General features: G+C 41.2%; 1 protein-coding gene across 5 annotated transcripts in view; it reads right to left on the bottom strand.

Moving 5' to 3' along the window:
• Positions 1–21,129, bottom strand: part of Phkb (phosphorylase kinase regulatory subunit beta) — a 175,650-nt gene that overhangs the window by 121,845 nt on the left and 32,676 nt on the right. For all 5 annotated transcript variants that reach the window (XM_032887767.1, XM_032887766.1, XM_032887768.1 and 2 more), the window contains 5 exons: positions 18,306–18,395; positions 15,689–15,827; positions 14,161–14,260; positions 4,016–4,123; positions 1,082–1,162 (listed from right to left, as the gene is read on the bottom strand). In XM_032887767.1, coding sequence (XP_032743658.1) covers positions 1,082–1,162; positions 4,016–4,123; positions 14,161–14,260; positions 15,689–15,827; positions 18,306–18,395 — 518 coding nt within the window. The remainder of the gene's footprint in view (positions 1–1,081; positions 1,163–4,015; positions 4,124–14,160; positions 14,261–15,688; positions 15,828–18,305; positions 18,396–21,129) is intronic.

Below are 21,129 nucleotides of genomic sequence, written 5' to 3'. Positions count from 1 at the left end.
AAAATAAATGGTACTGGAGATCATTATATTAAGGCGAGTATACCAAACTCATGAAGATAAACGTCACATGAGTTCTTTCATGTGATGCTGGCTGGTCATATGTCATAGAGTTATATGGAAGGAGGACTCTTACTTGAGAAAATGCCTCACAAGATCTAGTTGTAAGTAAGATTTTCTTACTTATTAATGGAGTAGGTTCCACCCCGTTGCTGGTGGAGTCAACCCTGGGCTGGTGGTCCTGGGTTCTATAAGAAAGCAGGTTGAGAAACCATGATGACCAAGCCAGTAAGTCCATGGCCTCTGCATCAGCTCCTGCCTCCAGCTTCCTGCCCTGTTTGAGTTCCTGTCCCGACTTCTTTCAAAGGTGAACAGTCTGGAAGTGTAAGTCAAACAAACCCTTTCCTCCCAACTTGATTTTCGGTCCTGGTGTTTTGTCACAGCAATAGCAAGCATAACTAAGAAACATGTGGAAACTGTGTGTGTGTGTGCATGTGTGTGCGCCTGTGTGTGTGTGTGTGTGTGTGTGTGCACCGCGCGCGCGCACACACGTGCATCTGTATGTGTGTGCATGTGTGCGTGTATGTGCATGTGCCTGTGTCTGTGTGCACGCGTGTGTCTGTGTGCACGTGTATGTCTCTGTGTGTGTGTGTGCGCGCTCATTCCTGCATATACATATATGACACATAAAAGTAACAGACTATGAACAGAGGAGAAGTCTAAAGAAAGAGAGGGGACTAAGACACTAATAGGTAGAAAGACGAGGGAAAAAGTTGAGGCAATATGAAGGAAGTAAAATAATATCTATCTAAATGTGTGAATATATGTACACAAACACACACACACGCACACACATATATATACAGATTTATGTTATAATGAAACCCATCATTTGAAACACCAAAAAATTTACACAAAGGTAATTTAAGAAAGATAATTTTATAAATAATCCAAAATCTATTATCTAATTATATGAATTTAAAACATGCATCTTTTATCAAACAAAAATTACATTTTTAAGAAAGGAAAAATCAGACATGCTCTACATGAAGTCCAGTAACAAAAAATTTGGGAACAATCATACCTCATCTGTGTTATAGATTATCTGGAGACCTGAGGAAATCATTTCCACCAGGTAAAGGAGAAAGAGTGAGACTGCATTTATCTGAAAACAAACAGCAACATTTAAAGGTTAAAGGAAAGAATGAAAATATTATGCTATGAAATTGAGTATACATGCTATCATTTTCTCCAATAGTGTCAAATAAAAATAATTTCTTCCCATCAATAAAAAAAGAAATGAACTTAATCTAGAACATGAAAGCCAGTATTTTATAGGAAATGCTAAAATTCCATTTTCACTGTGCTGGTTAACACATGACTGGGTCTGAGAAGGCCCTAAGGAGAATTCTTAGCATGGTTTCTGTAACATTTCTTTCCTTCAATTTTCAAATTTGGAGTCTAAAGTACTTCTTTTTGGAATACTTTCACCCCCGAGGAACTAATATAATGACATCTATTTAAAATATATGTAAATGAAAAAGCTATTTAAGAAGCAAGACATCGCACCTCCACCAACGCACTGTAAACACTAAGGAGCACATCTCGAAAACAGTCGAAATCACACAAACAGATTTATGGAAACAAAGGAACATGCTACCTATAATCATTGATATGCTCCATAATTTATAACTACTTATGAAAGTGTTATGAACACATGGAAATATTGGTCTATTAAATATATGCTTTATATGATCCAAACAAAAGCAATGCTTCCCAACATCATCATAAAAGATGATGATAGCATAAGTATCTCACAGAAAGAACTGGGAAAGTAGTCTCCAATATGGACACATTTTCAGTGAGGATTAACTTTCAATGTCAGCTTGACTAGATACAAGGGCACCTGGAGAGCTTGTAAAACGCTGTCTCTGGACGTCGAACAAAAAGGCAGAGACGTGCAAATTCTTGCTTTCTCTGCCAGAGCTAGACAGTCATCTTCTGGCTTCACTGTTTCGCTCTATGTTCTCAATCTGGGAGTTGGAGACTCACACGTCATGCATTGTTTCCCAGCTGTTGGACCCTTAGCCTCTGACTGAGAACCACACTGTCAGACTCAGAATGGGCTTCACCACTGGAATCCGTGCCAATCCCTGTCACTAGTCTGCTGTGGGACTCAGCATCAGTAAGCATGTGACCTGTGACCAGCCGGCGGGGGGGGGGGCGATGGTACGTGACTGTGACTCCATGCGAAGGCTTGAGTTCAGTTACACAGTGAGCTCTACCTAGTGATGCCACATTTCTCAGGGAAATTTAAACAGTTACATGAGCCATTCCCCAAATACTACCTATGGACACTCAAGTCTGACCATGCCTGGTCTCAAGTACATGTGCACATCTATGCTTCTTGCCATCCCTCCCCAGTGGTGCCTTAACTCTGAAACTATTTGTAATGTATCTTTGATAATCAAGGAAGCCAGCAACAAAAGATTCTCAAATATCCTATCTCATAAGATTGCATTTAAACATGAAACGTGAAGAATTGCTTAGAGTTTGAGGATGAATTGTTCTAAACTTCTATGTGGTAATTGTTGCATAAATCAGAATACACTAAAAACACAGAATAGTACATCTCAAATAGATAAACTACATGGTATTTGAAGTATATAAAACTACAATTAAATAAATAAATTTTAAGAAAAATTATGTCAGGACACTGCAAACCTGAGTTAAAAAGTAAAAATAAGCAAGGTAAGGTTTGCGTGTACATGGGAAGGTTCATATTCCCTAACAGCAATAGGGAGAGTGTTCCCTAACTTACCTCTAGTTTTCACTGAGTAACAATAGGACGTTGGGGCAAAAAATTACTAGATGCCTTTCAAATTCTTGCACAAAGAAGTGCTATGCTAGTGGAGCTCTCTGCTGTTAAAATGGGGAAAAAGGGGTTGCTAGCTGGCACAAGGTGTAATTGAACAGGAGGAATAACTTTAAATGCTCTTAACATAGCAGGTTAGTGATTCTTGACAAAAACTGAGTATCTGAAAACAACTATTAAGAAAGACTTTGACTATCTGCCACACCAAGAAATTTTAAATGTCAAAGATGATTAATATACCAATTATCTTGATCTAATCATTGTATCTATTTATTGATATTACATACTCCATGAATATATAGAATACCTATCAATTAATATTCTTTTCATTAAACATATTCCCACCCAAGAATTAAAGTGGTAAATATGAACAGAAAGAAAAAACCTATAATTCTACTCTTTAGAGAGACTACTCTTTTGATGTGGGCTCTTTGAGACTTTTAGCGCCTTCTTATAATTTTAGTAATGCTAAGGATTTAAACTTTATTCCATTCAGCTCTTGTCCATATGCACGCACATACAGCACAGTACATGAGCAGAGGTCAGAGGCCAGGTTTCTGGAGCTGGTTGTCTCCTTCCCAGGTCCTCAGGGTAGAGCAAGTACTTTATGCACGAAGCCATCTCTCTCACTAGCCCAATGTTTACTTGTTTAAAGGAAAATTAAAGTTGTACACCTTGTATTTTGATTTTAATAATCTGTAATAAAGTTTTTAGAAAAATGCATTTAATTATCATTAAAAACAAAAAACAATCATGTCTCTACTATATAGAAATAGGGCAAAGTGCTTTCTGGGTTTGGAGACAACATACTAAAGCTTGGATTTATAAACAAGCTTTAATTACTGAAGGGAGAATAACCATTGCTCCATGAGCAGGGTCCATTTTATATCCCGTGACAGCAATCCCTTCAGCTTCATCAGTTGCTAAAGAACTTTCTTTTCCACTTCAGGATCCATTTACACTGACGTAAATATTGAAATTTACTTTTAAAAAGGTATAAGTTCTGGAAGGGGGCACCAGAAAGGGACAACATTTGGAATGCAAATAAACAAAATAATTTTAGAAATAAGTGTAAGCGCCCTCAGATAGGCCAGGGTACGGAATGTAAACAGTAGAGGAGTAAACCTTTAACTTTTCTGTTACCTGAAGATGGCCATATTCTTCATAGGAGAGCACTTCATCCCCAGTGTGCACATTGAAAACAGAGTGTAGACACGTCGTGGGCCGGGGATCCTGCTTGAACTGCTGGACCTAGAATGAGAGACACAGTGTGAATGAGGGCCAGGCGTTCACACACTCTGCTAACATTGAGACCGTTCCTTTTCAAGCAATCTTCTCAGAAGGAAGCTCAAGCTCATGATGCCCAACTCACTGGACTGAACACAGCTGTCAAGTGGCTCCCAGCATTGAGCTCTAATGGATGAGGGAGTGTAAGGATGGCGGCAACAATCTGTGCAGAGTACTGAATGTTACCTGATTGAGGGGTTTATAATGCTTCTTTTATTTACAGGGTGTGTGCATATGTATATGTATATGTACATGTACATGTATATGTACACATCATGTGTACCACACATGATATTGAAGGTTAGAAGATAACTTGTGAGAGGCAGTTCTCTCCGCCTATCATGTGGGGCCCAGGGCTGACAGTAGGTCATCAAGCCTGGTGGCAGGCCCTTTGACCTGCTGAGCAACCTTGCCAGCCTGTCTTACTTAATTCTGGGTGAAATATATGTTTTGAATGTATAAAAGGGTTCCAGTGACTATATAGTTAACTGGAAATGCTTAGCATGACAGTGGAATTGAAAAGTATTTTGGACTATATTCTAATGCAGTTCAGCATCTAAAATTCAAATTCTCTTCTCTTCCCTGAGAATAACACATTTTACCTACATGACTACAGCTATGTTTTCATTTCTCCTACATACATAATTAGAGAATTAACCATTCTGTGAAGATATATGGCACACTTTTATTTACTAATTACATATAATTTCTTTTTCTCGGCTTTTTTTTTTCCAGTTGGCTGTCTCTTGCTATGTTGGCCAATCTGGTGTCAAAAAACTGAGAGGATTTACTTTTCCAGAGTAGCCAGGACTGTGGGCAAATGTTCCTGCCTTAACTATTGTAGACTACCAAGCATGGACTCTAAAATACCCAACAGCTAACTCCAAAGACAGAAACACCCATTCTCTTTCAGGGCCTGCTCAGCTGGACTTGAGTAGCAACGATGTGCCAAATATGAGAAAAGAATAGTGAGAACAAACTGAATGACATACAGCAAGCATTCTCTTCTCTTTCCAAAGACTGATGCTAACACAGGTAAGTTTGTGCTCCCACCTTAGCCAATTCAGTTGCGGACACATGATCATAGTCTTATCTCTTTCAAATTTTCATTCTAAAAACTCATCTGAACTAAACGGTTGGCACACACCTCTGATCCCAGATCTTGGGAAGTAGAGGTTAGTAGATTATGAGTTCAATGCTAGCCTGGTCTACATAATGAGTTCCAGAACAGTCATGGTTAGATAGTAAGACTCATTGCCAAAACAAACAGCCAACCAAAGAACTAATCAACTACGAACAGACAGACAGTCAAAACCCCCGTCTGCTAGAGCAGAACTGTCCCTGTCCCTCATCTACTGCAACGCTCTAGAGAGCACCTTGCCTGGGCAGCACAGTAGTTCTAGCCCTGAATGTGAGAGTCGCAGGTGAGCCAGTCCTAAGAGGGTGAGCATGGAAGAACTGGCCCCACAAATTGTTTGTCGTGTGGCTGTGTGGGCAAGGGAGATATTCCCTCCACCACACTCACCACTTTCCACTTACTGCAGGTAAAAGAGGTTGCCCTAGAATCATGAGAGCAGGAGGGCCATCCCTGCCCCTCACAGGGTAGCATAAGAGCTGGCCTTGAGTTTAGGAGCTGCAGGTGAGTCAGCCCTGAGGGTGTGAGAGCAGAAGACCCAGTGACCTGACTAGCTCAGATACCTCTCAGGCCAAGATCCAGGGCTTTGAGTTGGTCCACACCAACATCTACCCCACTGATGAACTACTGGAGTGCATGAAGGGGCTGGTCCTACAGATCCAAAACTACAGGATCTCTATGAAACAAGGCAACAACAGGATATCTGAGAGGAGGCCTAGTGAGGTTCTAGTACAGAAGCCAGAAGGCTCAGATCAAACCAAAGTGTCATGGCAATGAATATTTGCAAAGAAGTGCGGACAAAACAGTATCCTATGCCACATACTATGCCACACTACAGCATCTAGAATGAGGGGTTTGTTTGTTTTTTCTATCTTGTGGGGGAGGTTGACGGTAGGTACAAGGAGAGAGGGAGATTAGTAGGACTGGGGTGCAAGATACAAAACTGACAAACAATAAACAGTTATAAACAAAACAAAATAAAATACAAAACAACAACAACAACAAAAATCCTATCTGCTAACCCTATCTACAGAAAGGGAGGAAAACAGTCTTCCTCTGGGAAAAGGACACTAATTCATGCCATACCAAATGGCCAGTCTGAAAACAACATACAAGTAACATAATACAGTCTGAACAGGTAGTGTTTGTGTATTCATAAATATATATGTTAGGTCTCAGGCTGTCCAAATATCCAGAAATGAGCTCAAACTGGATTCAGGAAAATTTTGGGCAGTTAGATAAAAGTCAGCATTCCTCAGGAAGTTATAAAACTGGTTCTCATCTGCCAAAAGGAGTCACTTCCCTAGCCTCTGTCAGCAGGGACACAGGGTCAGTTCTACTGGCTTATACCTGCGCTTGCACATCAAAGACCATCCGGACCTCTGGACACACTCAGTCCCCACACAACTGCCTTATACATGCCAAAGCCTGCACACTAGCATGGTGGCTTCTGACAGTCCCAGGTGTCCTCTCAGACGCCCATTCATTCTCTTTATAAGGGCATGTTCATTCTCACTATTTTCTCTCCCTCTTGTCTCTCCCTCCCTCCCCCTCCTTCCACTCTCTCTCCACCCCGCCCCCAGCTCCATCTTTTACTCCCACTTACTCTGTCTCGTTATCTTACTCTTTCTGTTCTCTATCTCTTGCTATCTCACTGTGTCCACTAGTCTCCTGCTTCCCTAGTCTTGGCCTTGTCCAGTCTGTCAACCACATGCAGTCTATTCTCGCTCCTCTGCACTGAATGTTTCCAGAGCCTCTGGATCTTTTCTCTATTCTACCCACAGTAAAAACCTTCCCCTTATAGAGTGATCAGGTTGGCGGTTTCTTTACTGCACCATTTGCCCTTTGCAGACACATAGGTCTATATGTATATGAGCCCGCAACAGCAATTAATGAAAAACCAAGGCCATGGACCTGAAAGACAGCAAGGAGAGGGAGATGGGAGATTTGGAGGGCAGAGTGGGAAAGGGGAGATGATGCAATCGTAGGAGGTCGTCAAGAACATAAAAGAAACTGAGAAGGCAAGGCTGGCTCCATGACAGGGTTGACTGGGCAAGTCCAGGCCTCAGAGGCTGCCCCATCACCTGGCCTGAGGCAAGGACACTGGGTCAGCAGCAGTTTTCAGCCCCCACCCCACTAATGGAATGTCTCTAGAGATGGACCAAGATAAGGGGCACCTGCCCCAGAATACCCTAGTGTGGCTTAATCTAAATAAGCCTTCAGGCTCTCTTGATTGTCTCTCTGTCTTGGTAATGGGAGACTCCAACATGCTGGACTTCTGAAGAACAAAACACTCTTCGTGTATACACACTATTTGAGTCCAGGTGTCATTCTTTGGTGAATCATGGACCCTTACAAAATAATCTTTAAAATAAACTATCTGAAAAGGGCAATTTTGAAATCCCGGGCAATCCCCCACCCTGTATTTCTGTATAGTGTGGTTACTTGCACTTACTTCTGTCTTATACTCTTTACTTGTCTGACTCTTCCTGTGAAACTAAGATGGACATTCTCTTTCTTTAATACGCCTGGATCCTCAGGTATTCCCTGTGACACGAGGGAGAGGGGCATTTTGCAGTTGCTCATGATAAGTCCCTTTCAAAGACATCAGAGATGGCTAATCATGTGCTTCCTGAGATACCCCAAGGTAGCTTCAGGATGCAGAGGTGGCTGTCAGAGGAAACAAAAGGAATGACGTCTGGACAGCTTTTCAGTGCCACAAGGCCTCCCCTGGGGAAGGCAGAGAGCAGCTGGAGATGAAGTTAACACCATGGCCAGTGATTCCTATCCTCAAGCCCCTACTCCCCAGCAAACCCCTTGTATTAGATCTGTTGCCTGGTGTGATCTCTGAGTGGCACACCTCGGCCCAGACCTCCCAAAGCACCTTCGGCCATTTAATCTTAACACTAGTGTTCTCCGAAGTCACAGGCAGTTTCAAAGTACTGAGCCTTCAGCCTTTGCAATCTACAGTCAGTCCAGGTAGGAGCTGGTAGAAATGCTTTAAACAGCAGAATGCTGGACATCTCAAAATGCAGGTGAATAAAGAAAGGTTCTCCTTTGTTCACAATAGAAGCTATGTTGTCCAAAATGGTAGCTACTTTTTCCAATGAACTAAGATGACATAAGCTTATGGATTCAGTTAAGGGCCCCACTTTCTGGTCCTATTTCAATCACTCCACAGTCACATGACGCAACCGTATACGCTCAATATGCACACAAAGCACTTCTGTCACGACAGAGCGTTCTGTCCTAGGACAGACCTGGTGCCATGACTCTGCACAAAGACGACTAAAGTCAACAAAACGTAAACAAGGATCAACCAGCAAGATGTCAGGACTGAATCATGAGGGTATGCCATGCGATGCAGTCTCTAGGTTACGGCATGGTCACCGCTCTCTCAGCATCTACGATCACCTGTGTAAGAACACAGCAGCCAAAATCCCACTCACTGTACTGTATGTGTGGGGGGTTGGGGGAGAAAACACAAGAAATAGGGACAGGGAAGTGGGTGGGCCTGAAAATATGGCTGAGTGGTAAAGAGCACTGGCTTCAATCCCCAGCACACACTGTAGGAGTAGGGGTGAGCATGTTGGAGTGGATATGATCAGAAAAAAGAGTAAGAGAGAGTCTGTTAAAAATGACAATGAAGGAAGGAAGGAAGCGTTTGGGGATTCTAATTTCCCTTCACAAAGTAGCTCTGAGGAACTCGGAAAGAGTAGACATTCTGTTCTCACACAACAGAACCAATGGCCTAGACCTGTACCACCAAAAGTCAAGCCTTCTTACTGCCATGATTATTATCTCACAAAAATGAACATTACTCTAGAGGTCTAACCAAAAATATGGCTGAACTGAAACAAAATTCATGTTCCCTACTGTCCTCGATTTTTCTGTTTCTGAACCCAAGGAAACACTTCTCGGAAGACTTCCCTCAGAGCCTCTAGTCTTCTCTCACTCACAGCTGAGTTTTCAGTCCCTGCACTCAGTATCTACCACCCTCGTAACGCACACCAAGTGTCAGGTCCACAATCTCTTATTTGACAGAAATCCCAGGAACAGCCCCTCGAGCGTCTCCAAGGAACTCTCTAACTTCCCTATGGGATGCACAGCCAGGCTTCCATGATCTACATTTCTCTCAATACTTTTGTCTTCCAGTCCCTCAAAGAACGGCCCATTAAACTGAGCATTCAGTGGCTTTGCCAGCCAAAATCTCCAGATGCTTCCATGGTTCTTTCTTAATCATGGTCAGGTCTAATACATCAATAACCCCACTCTCTGGCAACTATTTCACACCTCGTTTGTTCTTCTGGTACTCTAGTAGAACATGACATAAACCAAGGGAAGATAGGTTTATTCACCATATAGGTTGTAGTTCAACATCGAGAGAAGTCAGGACAGGAAACGAGAAGCAAATATTGAAGCAGAGACCATGAAGGAATTACTGTTCACCCCTGGCTTTCCATAGCTGCTCAGCTTGCTTCCTTATACAGCCAAAGACAACATCCCCAGGAGTGACGACGCCCACAGTGGGTGAGGCCCTACCACATTAATCACTGAACACTGACCAGACTGATGGAGGCAATTCAATTCCCCAATTAGAGGCTCTTCATGCCAAGTGATTCGGTTTGTGTCAAGCTGACAACTAACCAGTACACCCATTTCCTAGGGATCTAACAGGACGAGGTTTGTCAGGTTAATGAAGTCACTGCTGCGGCTGACAAGACGATGCTTGTCATTTGTCTTCAAGACAGGCAAGAACACAGCAGGAGAGTGTATTTCTAACCACTGTGTCAGGGGAAAACTAACCGCTAAATGATTAAAGATGTTCTCATGGGGAGTTATATAATGGCTTTGAATTCCAAAGCTGTTAAAAGACAAGCAATTTAAGATTTCAGAAAAAAATATTCAAATTCGGAAGCTTTGAAAATTAATGAGGTATGTTGTATGTCAACTTCAAACAAAATGTAGTCTTGAAAACAGTCAAGAAACAAACTGCATTAATTAGTATTTTATAGGCTACTTAGCATTTGCCAAGTAAAGATCAAGAAAATGATTAGAGCAAATTTTTCTAAACTATATCTATCAGAATTTTATTTTCCTTGTATTGTGAGTAAATTGTTTATTTGGAATAGTTAGTTTGTCATCCATTCTTAATTTATAGCCTTACAACATGGATCTAGAGGAAAATAATCATCCCATCCTTATAATGGTGCTGGAAGAACAAATGTTTCGAAGTTGCAGTGTATTTCTACTAAGCAGCATTCTAACTGAAAGGAAGCACAAGGCATGACCACCACAAAGACCTCCAAGCGAACTAACTGCACATCAGCTGGGAAGCTCTGTGTGTTCTCCACGAGAATGATCAACAGAGAGCTGTGTGCAGGGTTTCTACTGCTGTGATGGAACACCATGACCAAAAGCATGGGGAGGGAGGAGGTTATTTCATTTATACTTCACATCACGGTCAACGGCAAGTCCAGGCAGGAACCGGGACCCAGGAGCTGTGCAGAAACCATGGAGGAGTGCTGCTTCTTCACATACTCCTGTGGCTTGCTCAGCCTGCTTTCTCACAGAACCCAGCCCCACCAGCCCAGGGTGGTGCCAATCTGGGTGGGCTAAGGTCTCCCACAGCAGTTAAGAAAATGCACTGCAGACTTGCCGCCAGGCTAATCTGATGGGGAACTTTCTTACTTGTGGTTCCTTTTCCTAAATGATTCCAGCTTGTGTCAAACTGACACAAAACTAGTCAGGACAAGAGCAAACAGAATATTAGGAAGACATTAATAACCAATAGCCCAGACAAGATAATAAAACACAAAATGATACTGTTTTGTATCCTACAAATCAAGGACAATTCCATGTAATCGTGTCAACTCTCTAACAAATGTAAAATATCTCTTGGCTAGTGTTTTCACAAGAACACCAAGAAGCACGGTCCATTGAAAGAAGAAAAGCTTAGACTTTCAGGATTATAAATTTACTTCAGAAGATGAATAACCTAAAGCTTTAGGCCAAACAGCAAATTCATACTACAAATATGCTTTGCTTTAGTGGTTAAAAATAAAGGTGAAAAGATAATTACATCCCAGTTTAAAGGCCTAGAAATGAGCTTGCCATCAAGCCAGACCCTGAAGTATGTGGGAGATGAGAGCTGATTCTGGCCAGGTGTCTTCTGCCCTTTACACATGCACCAGGGTACATTCATGCCACACACACGCCATGCACATACAATAAACATACGGTCATAGCAGAAGAGATAGCTCAGCAGGTAAAGGTGCTTTGGCTAAGCAACCCGAGTTCCTTTCCTGTGCTCCATTTGATGGAAAATAAGGACTTCTGAAAACTGTGCTCTGACTTTCACACATGTGTACTGACACACATATGCAATAAAACAATATATATCTGCACTTCCATAGAGTTCCATAGATTCCTGAAGAAATGGCTCACCCAACAGGAAAGGAAATAAGGAGCATGATGGTCTAGATTATTTTTCTCTGACTCTTACCACTGTGCTGGTTTCAAACTGAAAAGAAAACCTAGGATCTTTTGTCAAGAGCCTTAATGAAGAATTACCTACACCAGGCTGGCCTGTGGGTGTTGAAGCCTGCCCCGCCAGCATACTGTAGACATTTTGTTCCATGCCCACCAGCTATTTCATATTGTTGCTATAATGTGCCTATTAGACATTGATGCAGGAAAATAACCTGACTCAGAGCAGGGCCATGCTGACCTCATTCCCTGTTATGTTCTGTATGTTACGAAGTTTGTTAATCTTAAGAAATTCCATAACCACAAGCTTCACTTAGGACCCATCAAGTTCAAGATCCATATGAACTTTTGTCTACAACGGCTTGAGTCAGGGCTGACCAACCACTCAGCAGTGCTTCCTGTGTTTGCATATGGGCTCAGTGTGGTTTTGCAGTTTTAGCCTTTATAAGCTGGGCCCAAGAAACGTTTGGCACACGGCTTTCAGCTCCCAAGTCTAAAGACTGCTCGATCAGTCTTCAGATGTGTTCAATAAACCATGCCTGTCTGACCGACATCTGCGTTTGTGTGGTTTGTGGGGAGGCTCCTGAACCCCAACAGTAGGAATATTTGTAGGGGACAGCCTTGATTTCTAATTGTAGTAAGAAGACTCAGAACACTGGGGGCAGCACCATCCTGTAGACAGGGATCTCAACCACCACATGCAACTTCTCTTTTGGTATCTAAACGATCTTTGCAATGAGTATCTAGAAAACCAGATCTCAGTAGACAAGCGATGCCTTTGTAAGGTGCCCCCATTTCAGCTAATAACAAATGCACTTTTTCTTTCAGCTAATAATGATACTATCACACTCTGCTGGAAACACATAATACATTTTAAAGTAATGACTTCAAAAATAGATCTCACAAAGACCTGCTGCCACATTTGAAAACTATTTCCAAGTAGAAGTTAAAACCATCCATCACTGCTGTGTCTTTGCGCATGTGAAGAAGCTGGAGACACATCTGAATGGCATGGTCTAAAGGGAGAGGGAAGGCCTGATGCCTGCAGGACCAGGATCCCGAGTACTCTTCCTACTCCATTTCATTCTCCTCACACGAACTGTATGAAGCAGGTATCACTGGGATTCATTTTACAGATAGAAAACCAGAAGCATGTGGAAAGTCACCTTACCTAAAACGACACATCTGGTGGGTGAGCAGTCACTTGATGGAATTGTCTTGAAAAGTAAGTACAGTGGGGCTGAGGCGACAACTCAGAAGAACGTTTACAAGTGTAAGCCTTGGCCCATGTGCTACCCTGCACATTGGAAGGGCTTCCACTCTTCTCTCGTGAGAACGGCTTGCCTGCCTAAAAACGCCATGGTTTAGCCTACACCCACCTTTCTCTTGGGAGTCTGGAATTTGGGTTTTAGGCAGAGTGTACTTACACCATAAATAAATAAATAAATAAACAAATAAATAAATAAATAAATAAATAATCATGAGTTTAAAAAAAAATGGGCCACCTTGGCAATGACATGTCACATGTGCTGCTCTGAGGAGCTGGTGTCTGTCTCCTACACACGGCCAGGTACCTCTGCTCAATCGTGCTCCGTCTCTTCTTGCTGTAATGAACCACAGACTAAGACCTTCTGAGTCCCATTAGAGTCATTGTACCTGATGTCATCTTAGGAACCCAGGACATACGGTGTGAGGAGTTAGGCACTCCACACAGAAGGCTGTCTAGGACTTTACAGTTTGGACAAACCATGCTGGGTGTACTGGTTCTGTCATCTCCACACAACACTACAAGCTTTCCTAACGCTGTGATCCTGGCTTCTCTGCATGCCAATGAGACGCTATACCCCTTGGCTTTTTGAGACAGGGTTTCTTTGTGTAGCCCTTGTAGCCCTGGAAATAGCTCTGTAGACCAGACTGAACTAGAATGTAGAGATCCACCAGCCTCTACTCCCAAGTGCTGGAATTAAAGGTGTGTGCCACCACACCCAACTGAAACGTTACACTTTAAAAATTCCCTTTTGCCATAGAAATTCACATATCCAAAATTAAGGTTGACAGGGGTTTCTTTAAAAAGTAGGTTGTTTAGAACTGTGAACGATTGTTAGCTTTCCAGGACTATGGATGTTTACCAGAGGGACAACAAATCCAGAACACAAACTCCAGTCTAAACAACGATTTTCAGTCATCTCACACCGAAGGTGTTACGTCAGCATCAGGACTTCAAAGGCTTGGCTTGGGAAGGGAGAGGCTGGGAGAACTAGAGACCGTCCTAGGATGTGGCTTTACCTTTTCAAAGTACATTCTTCAGAGATGGCACTGCAGTAGTGCTAATTTAATCCTTCAGAGGGATATGAGCAGTTCGGCCCGCGAGCCTTACCTTATCAGCCTGCCGCATGTAGCAGTAGAGAACTCCTCTCATACACTTTATGGCCGAGTGCTCCAGCTCATGGGTCCTTCCCTTGTCATCATCAATGCGCCTGGGCGAGAGAGATAACTCAGGAAACAAATTGGAATTGCATTTGAAAAGGGAGTAGAGCCTTTGATAATTAAGTATTTGACTAACTGGCTAATCCTCTGTTCTGGTGACATCTACCAATTCTGTCAGTGAAATTTCCTCTTCCAGGCAGAGGTACAAATGCTTCAATTAAAAAACTTGTGGCAAAACTTGTGGGGCTTTCTCCCTGCTTTGCCAGAGCGAGTCAATTTTTGAGGGAGGGAATTTTCTAAAACAAACTGGCTAAAATTTAAAGCTTATTTCTACATTAGAAAAAAAACCCCTCAATCATTTTAAATTTACTGTTATAAAATGCAGACAATCTATCTCTTTATGATCTGTAATTCCCAGTTGGTCTCAAAGAAGCAAATATTCAAGAAGGCACACACTTTCTTTGCTGTGTCCCACATGTTAGTCTGTAAAGATTCCTCAAGTAGACGCATGCCCATCCAATGACATCCGGCATATTCTGCCACGAAGTGTCATAGGCTCGGGTTTTCATTTAAAAATCAATTGGTCATATTTTACCTCTCCTGCTTTAAAAAAATAACAGCTAAAAATCTAACCATTAAACTAGATTAAGATGTCCTTTCTAAGCCAAAAATTCTTTTAATTATGAATGACTTTAAAAGATAGATAACAAGAAATAATCACAACTAAAATGTAAGCATGACACATATTCATTATTTCATTTACGTGAGATATCTGCAGATCACCTCCACTTGATAAAAATCATCCCCTGCTCCTTAAATAAAGTATACTAAATTTTACATAGGGTGATGAATGTCAAAAAAAGTAAATCATTCAAGACTGTCACTCACTGAGCCTATTCAATGTAGGAATGAAAGTAAGGACGTCATGCACGTGTTGTGATTTTGTTCCCTGAGCTCTGCATGGATAACGTACGAAAGACTCAAGTCTCTTCTGAGATGGTTGGGGACGCTTGGTGCCTGACTTTAGACCCTCTGTTCCATATACTTTTTTAAAGCAATTTTCTGCCCCTCTGCTATTTCAAAACGTTCAAATGTGCAAAATGTTAAAATAATACTGCAATGAACAATCATTTATTCTTTACCTAGATTCATCAGGTATTAATATTATCTTGTTTTATATTCCAGAGTCAAGTATAATTTTTCTTCATTATTTGAAAACTACAAACGTCATCCGGATTTTCCCCTACACCCATTGGAAATATCTCTAGAGGGAAAACACTCCCTTATACAACCATACACATTAATTGCATTCAGGACACTTAAGAGTTGATGGTATATTAGGTAATATACAGTCTATACCCAAATTTATCAAATGATCTCCAAATATACTTCATAGTGTTCTTTTAAAGCACTGGTTCTATAAAACTAGTCCATTACTAGTCCGTTTGGAATTACTAAGGGGACAGACGCCAGCTCACCTGTACGCCAGCGCCAAGGCCCAAGCACCCGCAGCACAGTACAGGCTCTCATGCACTTTGGACTTCTGATCTCCACCACATGTTTTAGTAGGAAAGAGACCTGTAGTTGGGCTTTGATATGTCAGCATCGTTGACTTGACTACAAAGACAAAGAATGAACACACAATCAGTCCTTTCTCTTGGTTTCTTCACCCTAGTCTTGAAAGTTTTATTGTTTCTGAACTTAGCCTTAGCATAAAACTTCTGAAGATGTTGGACCGCTTCGTGTCACTCTGGTCAAGTACAAATCCACACTGTATAAAGCTGCCTTTATGCTGTGCAGAAAGCCTTCAACCACTGAGAGCACTAAAGGTTTGGGTTTATGATAGTTAATGCTAACATATGATACAGATCTTATTAAGATAATAGCAGACGAGGAAGAGAAGAAAAGCTTAACCAAAAAATAGGAGTATAATCTATTTGCTAAACTAAGCAAATGTACAATAAGTAACTTTCTAAGTTATAAGGCCGGTCCTACCGCATGCTGCAAACTAACTGATCCACAAGTCAGGGAGGCAGAAGGAAGACCCTGTATCTCACTGGTGACTGCTGTTTGCCAAAGGGAGTTACTTCTCTTACTTACTGACCGGCACAGGTGAGGAATAAGCTTACATTTCAACAGTAAAATTCCATTGCATAAGAAGGACGGCAACGAGTAAGTGAGTGTGGGCACAGCAAAGGTCTGAAATCGGTGCTTTCCCCTCTTTGACAGGATCACACACCAGGAAAATAAATACACTATACTATACTACATTTCTGTATTTCCTGAAGTATATTTTATTTCTGTCAAATTTTAAGCAAACACTTTTCCTAAAATACTTTCAATCAATATAATCTAGATTAAGATATAACAACCTTCCTCTCTTATCTTTTTGATTTAAGCAATGTAAAGGCATATGTTAGTTATATATAATGGGTTCATTATGATATTTTGATGAATACACACACCGTATTTTGATCATGTTCAATATTCTCTTCTCCCAACTAGGCTCCTTCTACTTTATGCCTCCCTCACACATCCATTAAAGTTGCTTACAAGAATGAAAGTGAGGGTTTGTTTACAGGAGTCGTGGCAGCTGACCCGTGGACATATGACTGAAATGTCTCTCCTTCCCCTATCAACCAAGTACAAATCCTCAGGTAGGGATGGGGTCCCACAAGGCCCACTCCATTGCATGACAGACTGTTAAATGTCCAATCTCACACAGCTCTTTTAAGATCAAGAGTGGAACAGCTTTGCTGTGCCTGGAAGAAAGTGTTCCGTTCTGCTCCCCACAGCTCTTTTTCTCCAGCTCTGATATCCTTAACACTTTATTGTTTTGTTCTTTGTCTACTTCCGAAGACAAAGCCTTATTCTGCAGCTACTCTGCAATTCACAATCTTCCTATCTCCACCTCCTGATGCTGAGATCAGGTATGGAACACTGCACTCAGTATTCTCAGACTAAACAAATCTTTTCCAGAACATCTTTCTCATGGTAAAGAATTGGTACCCGACAGGGCAAAAGTAAATACTGGCCATTTCTTTTAAAACTACAATTAGTCCTGTTTAGATTGTTATTGCTATAAAGATAACAGAAAGTGCAATAGAAGAATGAAGACAAAAATCCTGGTGAAAAATAAGCTGAAATAAAGTTTACATGAGATTGAATGAAAAGGCAAAAAAAGAAAAACATGTTTTGAGAGATGAATGAAATTTCATGTTCTTTACCATAATAGGAGAAGAAGCAAGATTACAAAAACAAACAAACAAACAAAAAAAAAACTTAATAGACACTCCAATTCATGGTCTGATAAGAAAAGGATTCCATTCATATATTCTTCAAAGTTGCTTGTTTATACTTGTCATGTTGATCTTGGATGAACAAAACTTAAAACCAGGGGTTGGGGATTTGGCTCAGTGGTAGAGCGCTTGCCTAGGAAGCGCAAGCCCCTGGGTTCGGTCCCCAGCCGAAAAAAAAAACAAAAAAAAAAAAAAAAAAAAAAAAAGAAAAGAAAAAAAAAAAAGAAAAACTTAAAACCAAATAAACCAACAACCAAACCACTGGAGGAACTGATCCTGTTATGGGGACAGTAACCTGAGATTGTGTCTTTTTGCTTCAGTGAGTTAGAAACTAACCATATGTAAACAATCAAGTGCATACTCATATGAAGCATTGGTTCCAAAACAAACACAAGTTCTAGAGTCTATTAAAGTCGGTGTGGTGGCCACACCGTTACGCCCAATACTCGGGAGGTGGAGACAGGAAGACTTAAGTCGGTCTGAATCAGTCTGATCTACATAGAGAGTTCCTGGACAGGCAGGACTACACAGAGAGATGCTGTCTGAAAATACCAAAATAAATAAATAAATACAATACAGTAATACTTAGGAAAGTTAAAATACTAAAAGATATTGGTAACATAAAATTATTCTTGGGCCAACCTGTGGATTCCCTTTTACAGTCCAGTACAGATACACAGCTAGAATATACAGCTACTTATACAGAGAAACGACCCCATCTTCAAATTACAGAATAACTCAACAGAACATATGAAATATGACTAGGGAACAGGAAATAACAGTCATCAATGCTTACCAATTCTGTAATAATGATCCAACTTATCCCATAGAGTTTCATTATCAGGTCTTGGAAGATTAATGCTTTTAAGAGGTTCATAAACTGAGCCTAAAAGAGAAAGGAAAACTCATCAAATTACATCATTCCACCCAGATCAATGATGAAAATTTCTAAATAAATGAAGATGCAATAACCAACAATGTAATTTTCAGTTTCATTTCTGAACAACCCTATTGAATCCTGGGAAATTTTTTCAGTAAGAGAAGAACAGAAAAGATGTTTAACAAGCATAGAAGAACCCTGCATGCTGTCCTAGCATCAAAACCAGCATTCCTGGCCATCAATGTGCTGTATGGCATAACAGCCCAGTACTCCCAGTACTCTAGAGTGATCAGAGGCTCAACTTCTCATCAATGTAACAGACCTAAGTACGGCTCTTCCATCTCATCCATTGACTTATGCTAACACTTAGGAGGCAATTACCAGTGAAATGATCACTCTTCAGATATCTCAAACAAGATGAGGCTCACACACCCCAGAGCCATAGGAGATAAAGAAACTCATCGATGTTTCAGGAGCTCACACACCCCAGGCCATTCACTCGATATTCAGCTATGTTTCATACTGAAATTTTTAAACTTCAAAGTTCTCTTGCACTAATATCTTGACAATAAGCAAAACTCACTTTTTCTATTTCTCAGCCATAGAAACCATTCTAAGGCATTAGCAGAGCACATTGCTCAAAAGCTACAAAATACACAAGAATCACAAAATGAGTACAGAAGATTGAACACTGGACTACGCGCCTTTTCAGCAGCTGCACGAAAGGGAGACATCGGAACTGAATACTAAGTACGAGCTCCATTCTTGCTGAAAGCACTCAGAAATGCTAACATCTCAAGGACATAATTAACCTATCCCTAAATTCAGATAATATGAGCCAGATAGTTTTTTAAAAAGTCAGTATTAATTTTACTCATGTTGGATAAATGATATTGACATACATTAAGAGTCTATTTTTAAATTAAATAAAAATCACTTAAGTTCATAAAATTACTATGTCTGATACGTTGATTGAAAGCCAGACTGGAGCTGAGAGATCTCTCAGCAGGTAAAGATGTTTGCCCTTCAAAATCGAGCCTGGTCTATGGACTCACATAGTATAAGGAGAAAACTGACAATTACTTGTCCTCTGTCCTCCACATGAGGCAGCATGGTGTGACTGCCACTCCCCTCAAACATTGAAGCAATATGCTCTAAGTTAAGACATTTTCTAAAGGTTCTTAGTAACGGTACCAACTGGAATGGCTCCACCGTAAGTACTGGAGCCCTTTGGAAACCTACACTGATCATCAGAACATCTTCCCTCCAGCTACACAGGGAACAAGAGCCTCATTCTGACCTCTGCCATGGCTAAGATATAAATGTAAGCACACCTTGTCAGCTGGGATAGAAGAATGGGGCCACTGCTAATTCGTAAAGTATTAGAGTCTTGAGAAACTCTACGTTCCCGGTGAAGCTAAGAGAGAAACGCTGGATGCCAATGATCACGACTTGGAAGCGTGAATGCATAACCTGAGGACAGTGTGGCTTAGGGGGGAAATTATGAACGAACAATATCTTTGTTTTTACTTATATGTTCTCTATGGTAAAGGTAATCCCTATACATTTCCCCTATACATGAAAAGGAAAATTATCATAATTTGAATATATAGGCATCTGAAGAGAAGACTCAGATGGTAAAGTAGTTGACACACAAATATAGGCATGAGATCCTCAAAAACCCAGGTAAAAAAAGGTGTGTGGCACTGCATTTATGTAACCTCAGTGCTGGGTGTGGCACTGCATTTATGAAACTGCAGGGCTGGTAAGGTGGTGACAGGCTGATCCTTAGACTTCTTTGAGTCAGCCAATCCATTAACAACTGCCAAGATACTGAAGTCAAAGTAGCATTTTATTTTAATTTGGAAACAGGATTTCACCCAGTATCCACAATGTTTAGTTCACAACTCCCTGTAACTCCAGTACCAAGGGTATCTGAAATTTCTGCGGATACCTGCATTCAAATGTGCACACATATACACACAACCATAACAAAAATAAACACATGAAAGAGGCCAGTTGGTAACGAACTAAAAACCCTTCATCCCTGGACTCTATGCAAGAGCAGGACAGGATATACAAAGACAGGGTGGGTAAGCAGGTGCTACATAGATGGCTTTAGCTTCTGAACCTTTGGCCCAGTGCTTTCAGCATTTGCATTCCCTCAGCTTCTTCCTGTCTATTTCCATCTACTACGTTAGCATATATCCCTGCATTACTCCTTGTCCTGGAACTCAAAGAAACTCCAAGCTTCAATGAGTACCATCCAAACTCTGAAACTTCTTATAGGAGCAGAGTTCAACATAAAAGAGGTGGGCACAAAATCCTCTTCAGGGTTTCTCCTCCTTAAACAGAGGCATGCAGTGTACATCGATTTCCTCCTTCCCCAGCACTTGGAAACTGGGGACAGACTCCTGCAGAGAATGGGGGTACAGCACAGGGAACCTCTCCCCTTCTCACTGCTCTGTCTGCAGCTTCTGTGGCTAGGACTGGGATTGTGAACAGAACCTCTCCGCTGATCTACATGGTGTCAGTCAAATTTGTTGGGGCAAAAGTCCGAATGCAGCGGCAATGGATGACTAGACTTAGGTTTGGGAGACAGTTGCCACCTAGGATCTACATCTAGTCTGTGAAAGCACGTTTCGCTTGACCTTTTATGCCCTGCTGTAAATATGTCAATGTTCTCATAGAACTGTCCACTGAACACAGGTGAAGAAAAGATGGCAATGTCCCAGGGATT

Source organism: Rattus rattus, chromosome 17 (assembly GCF_011064425.1).
Source record: "Rattus rattus isolate New Zealand chromosome 17, Rrattus_CSIRO_v1, whole genome shotgun sequence".
NCBI classification, from domain to species: Eukaryota; Metazoa; Chordata; class Mammalia; order Rodentia; family Muridae; genus Rattus; species Rattus rattus.
This window is presented reverse-complemented; position numbering and strand designations above follow the sequence as displayed.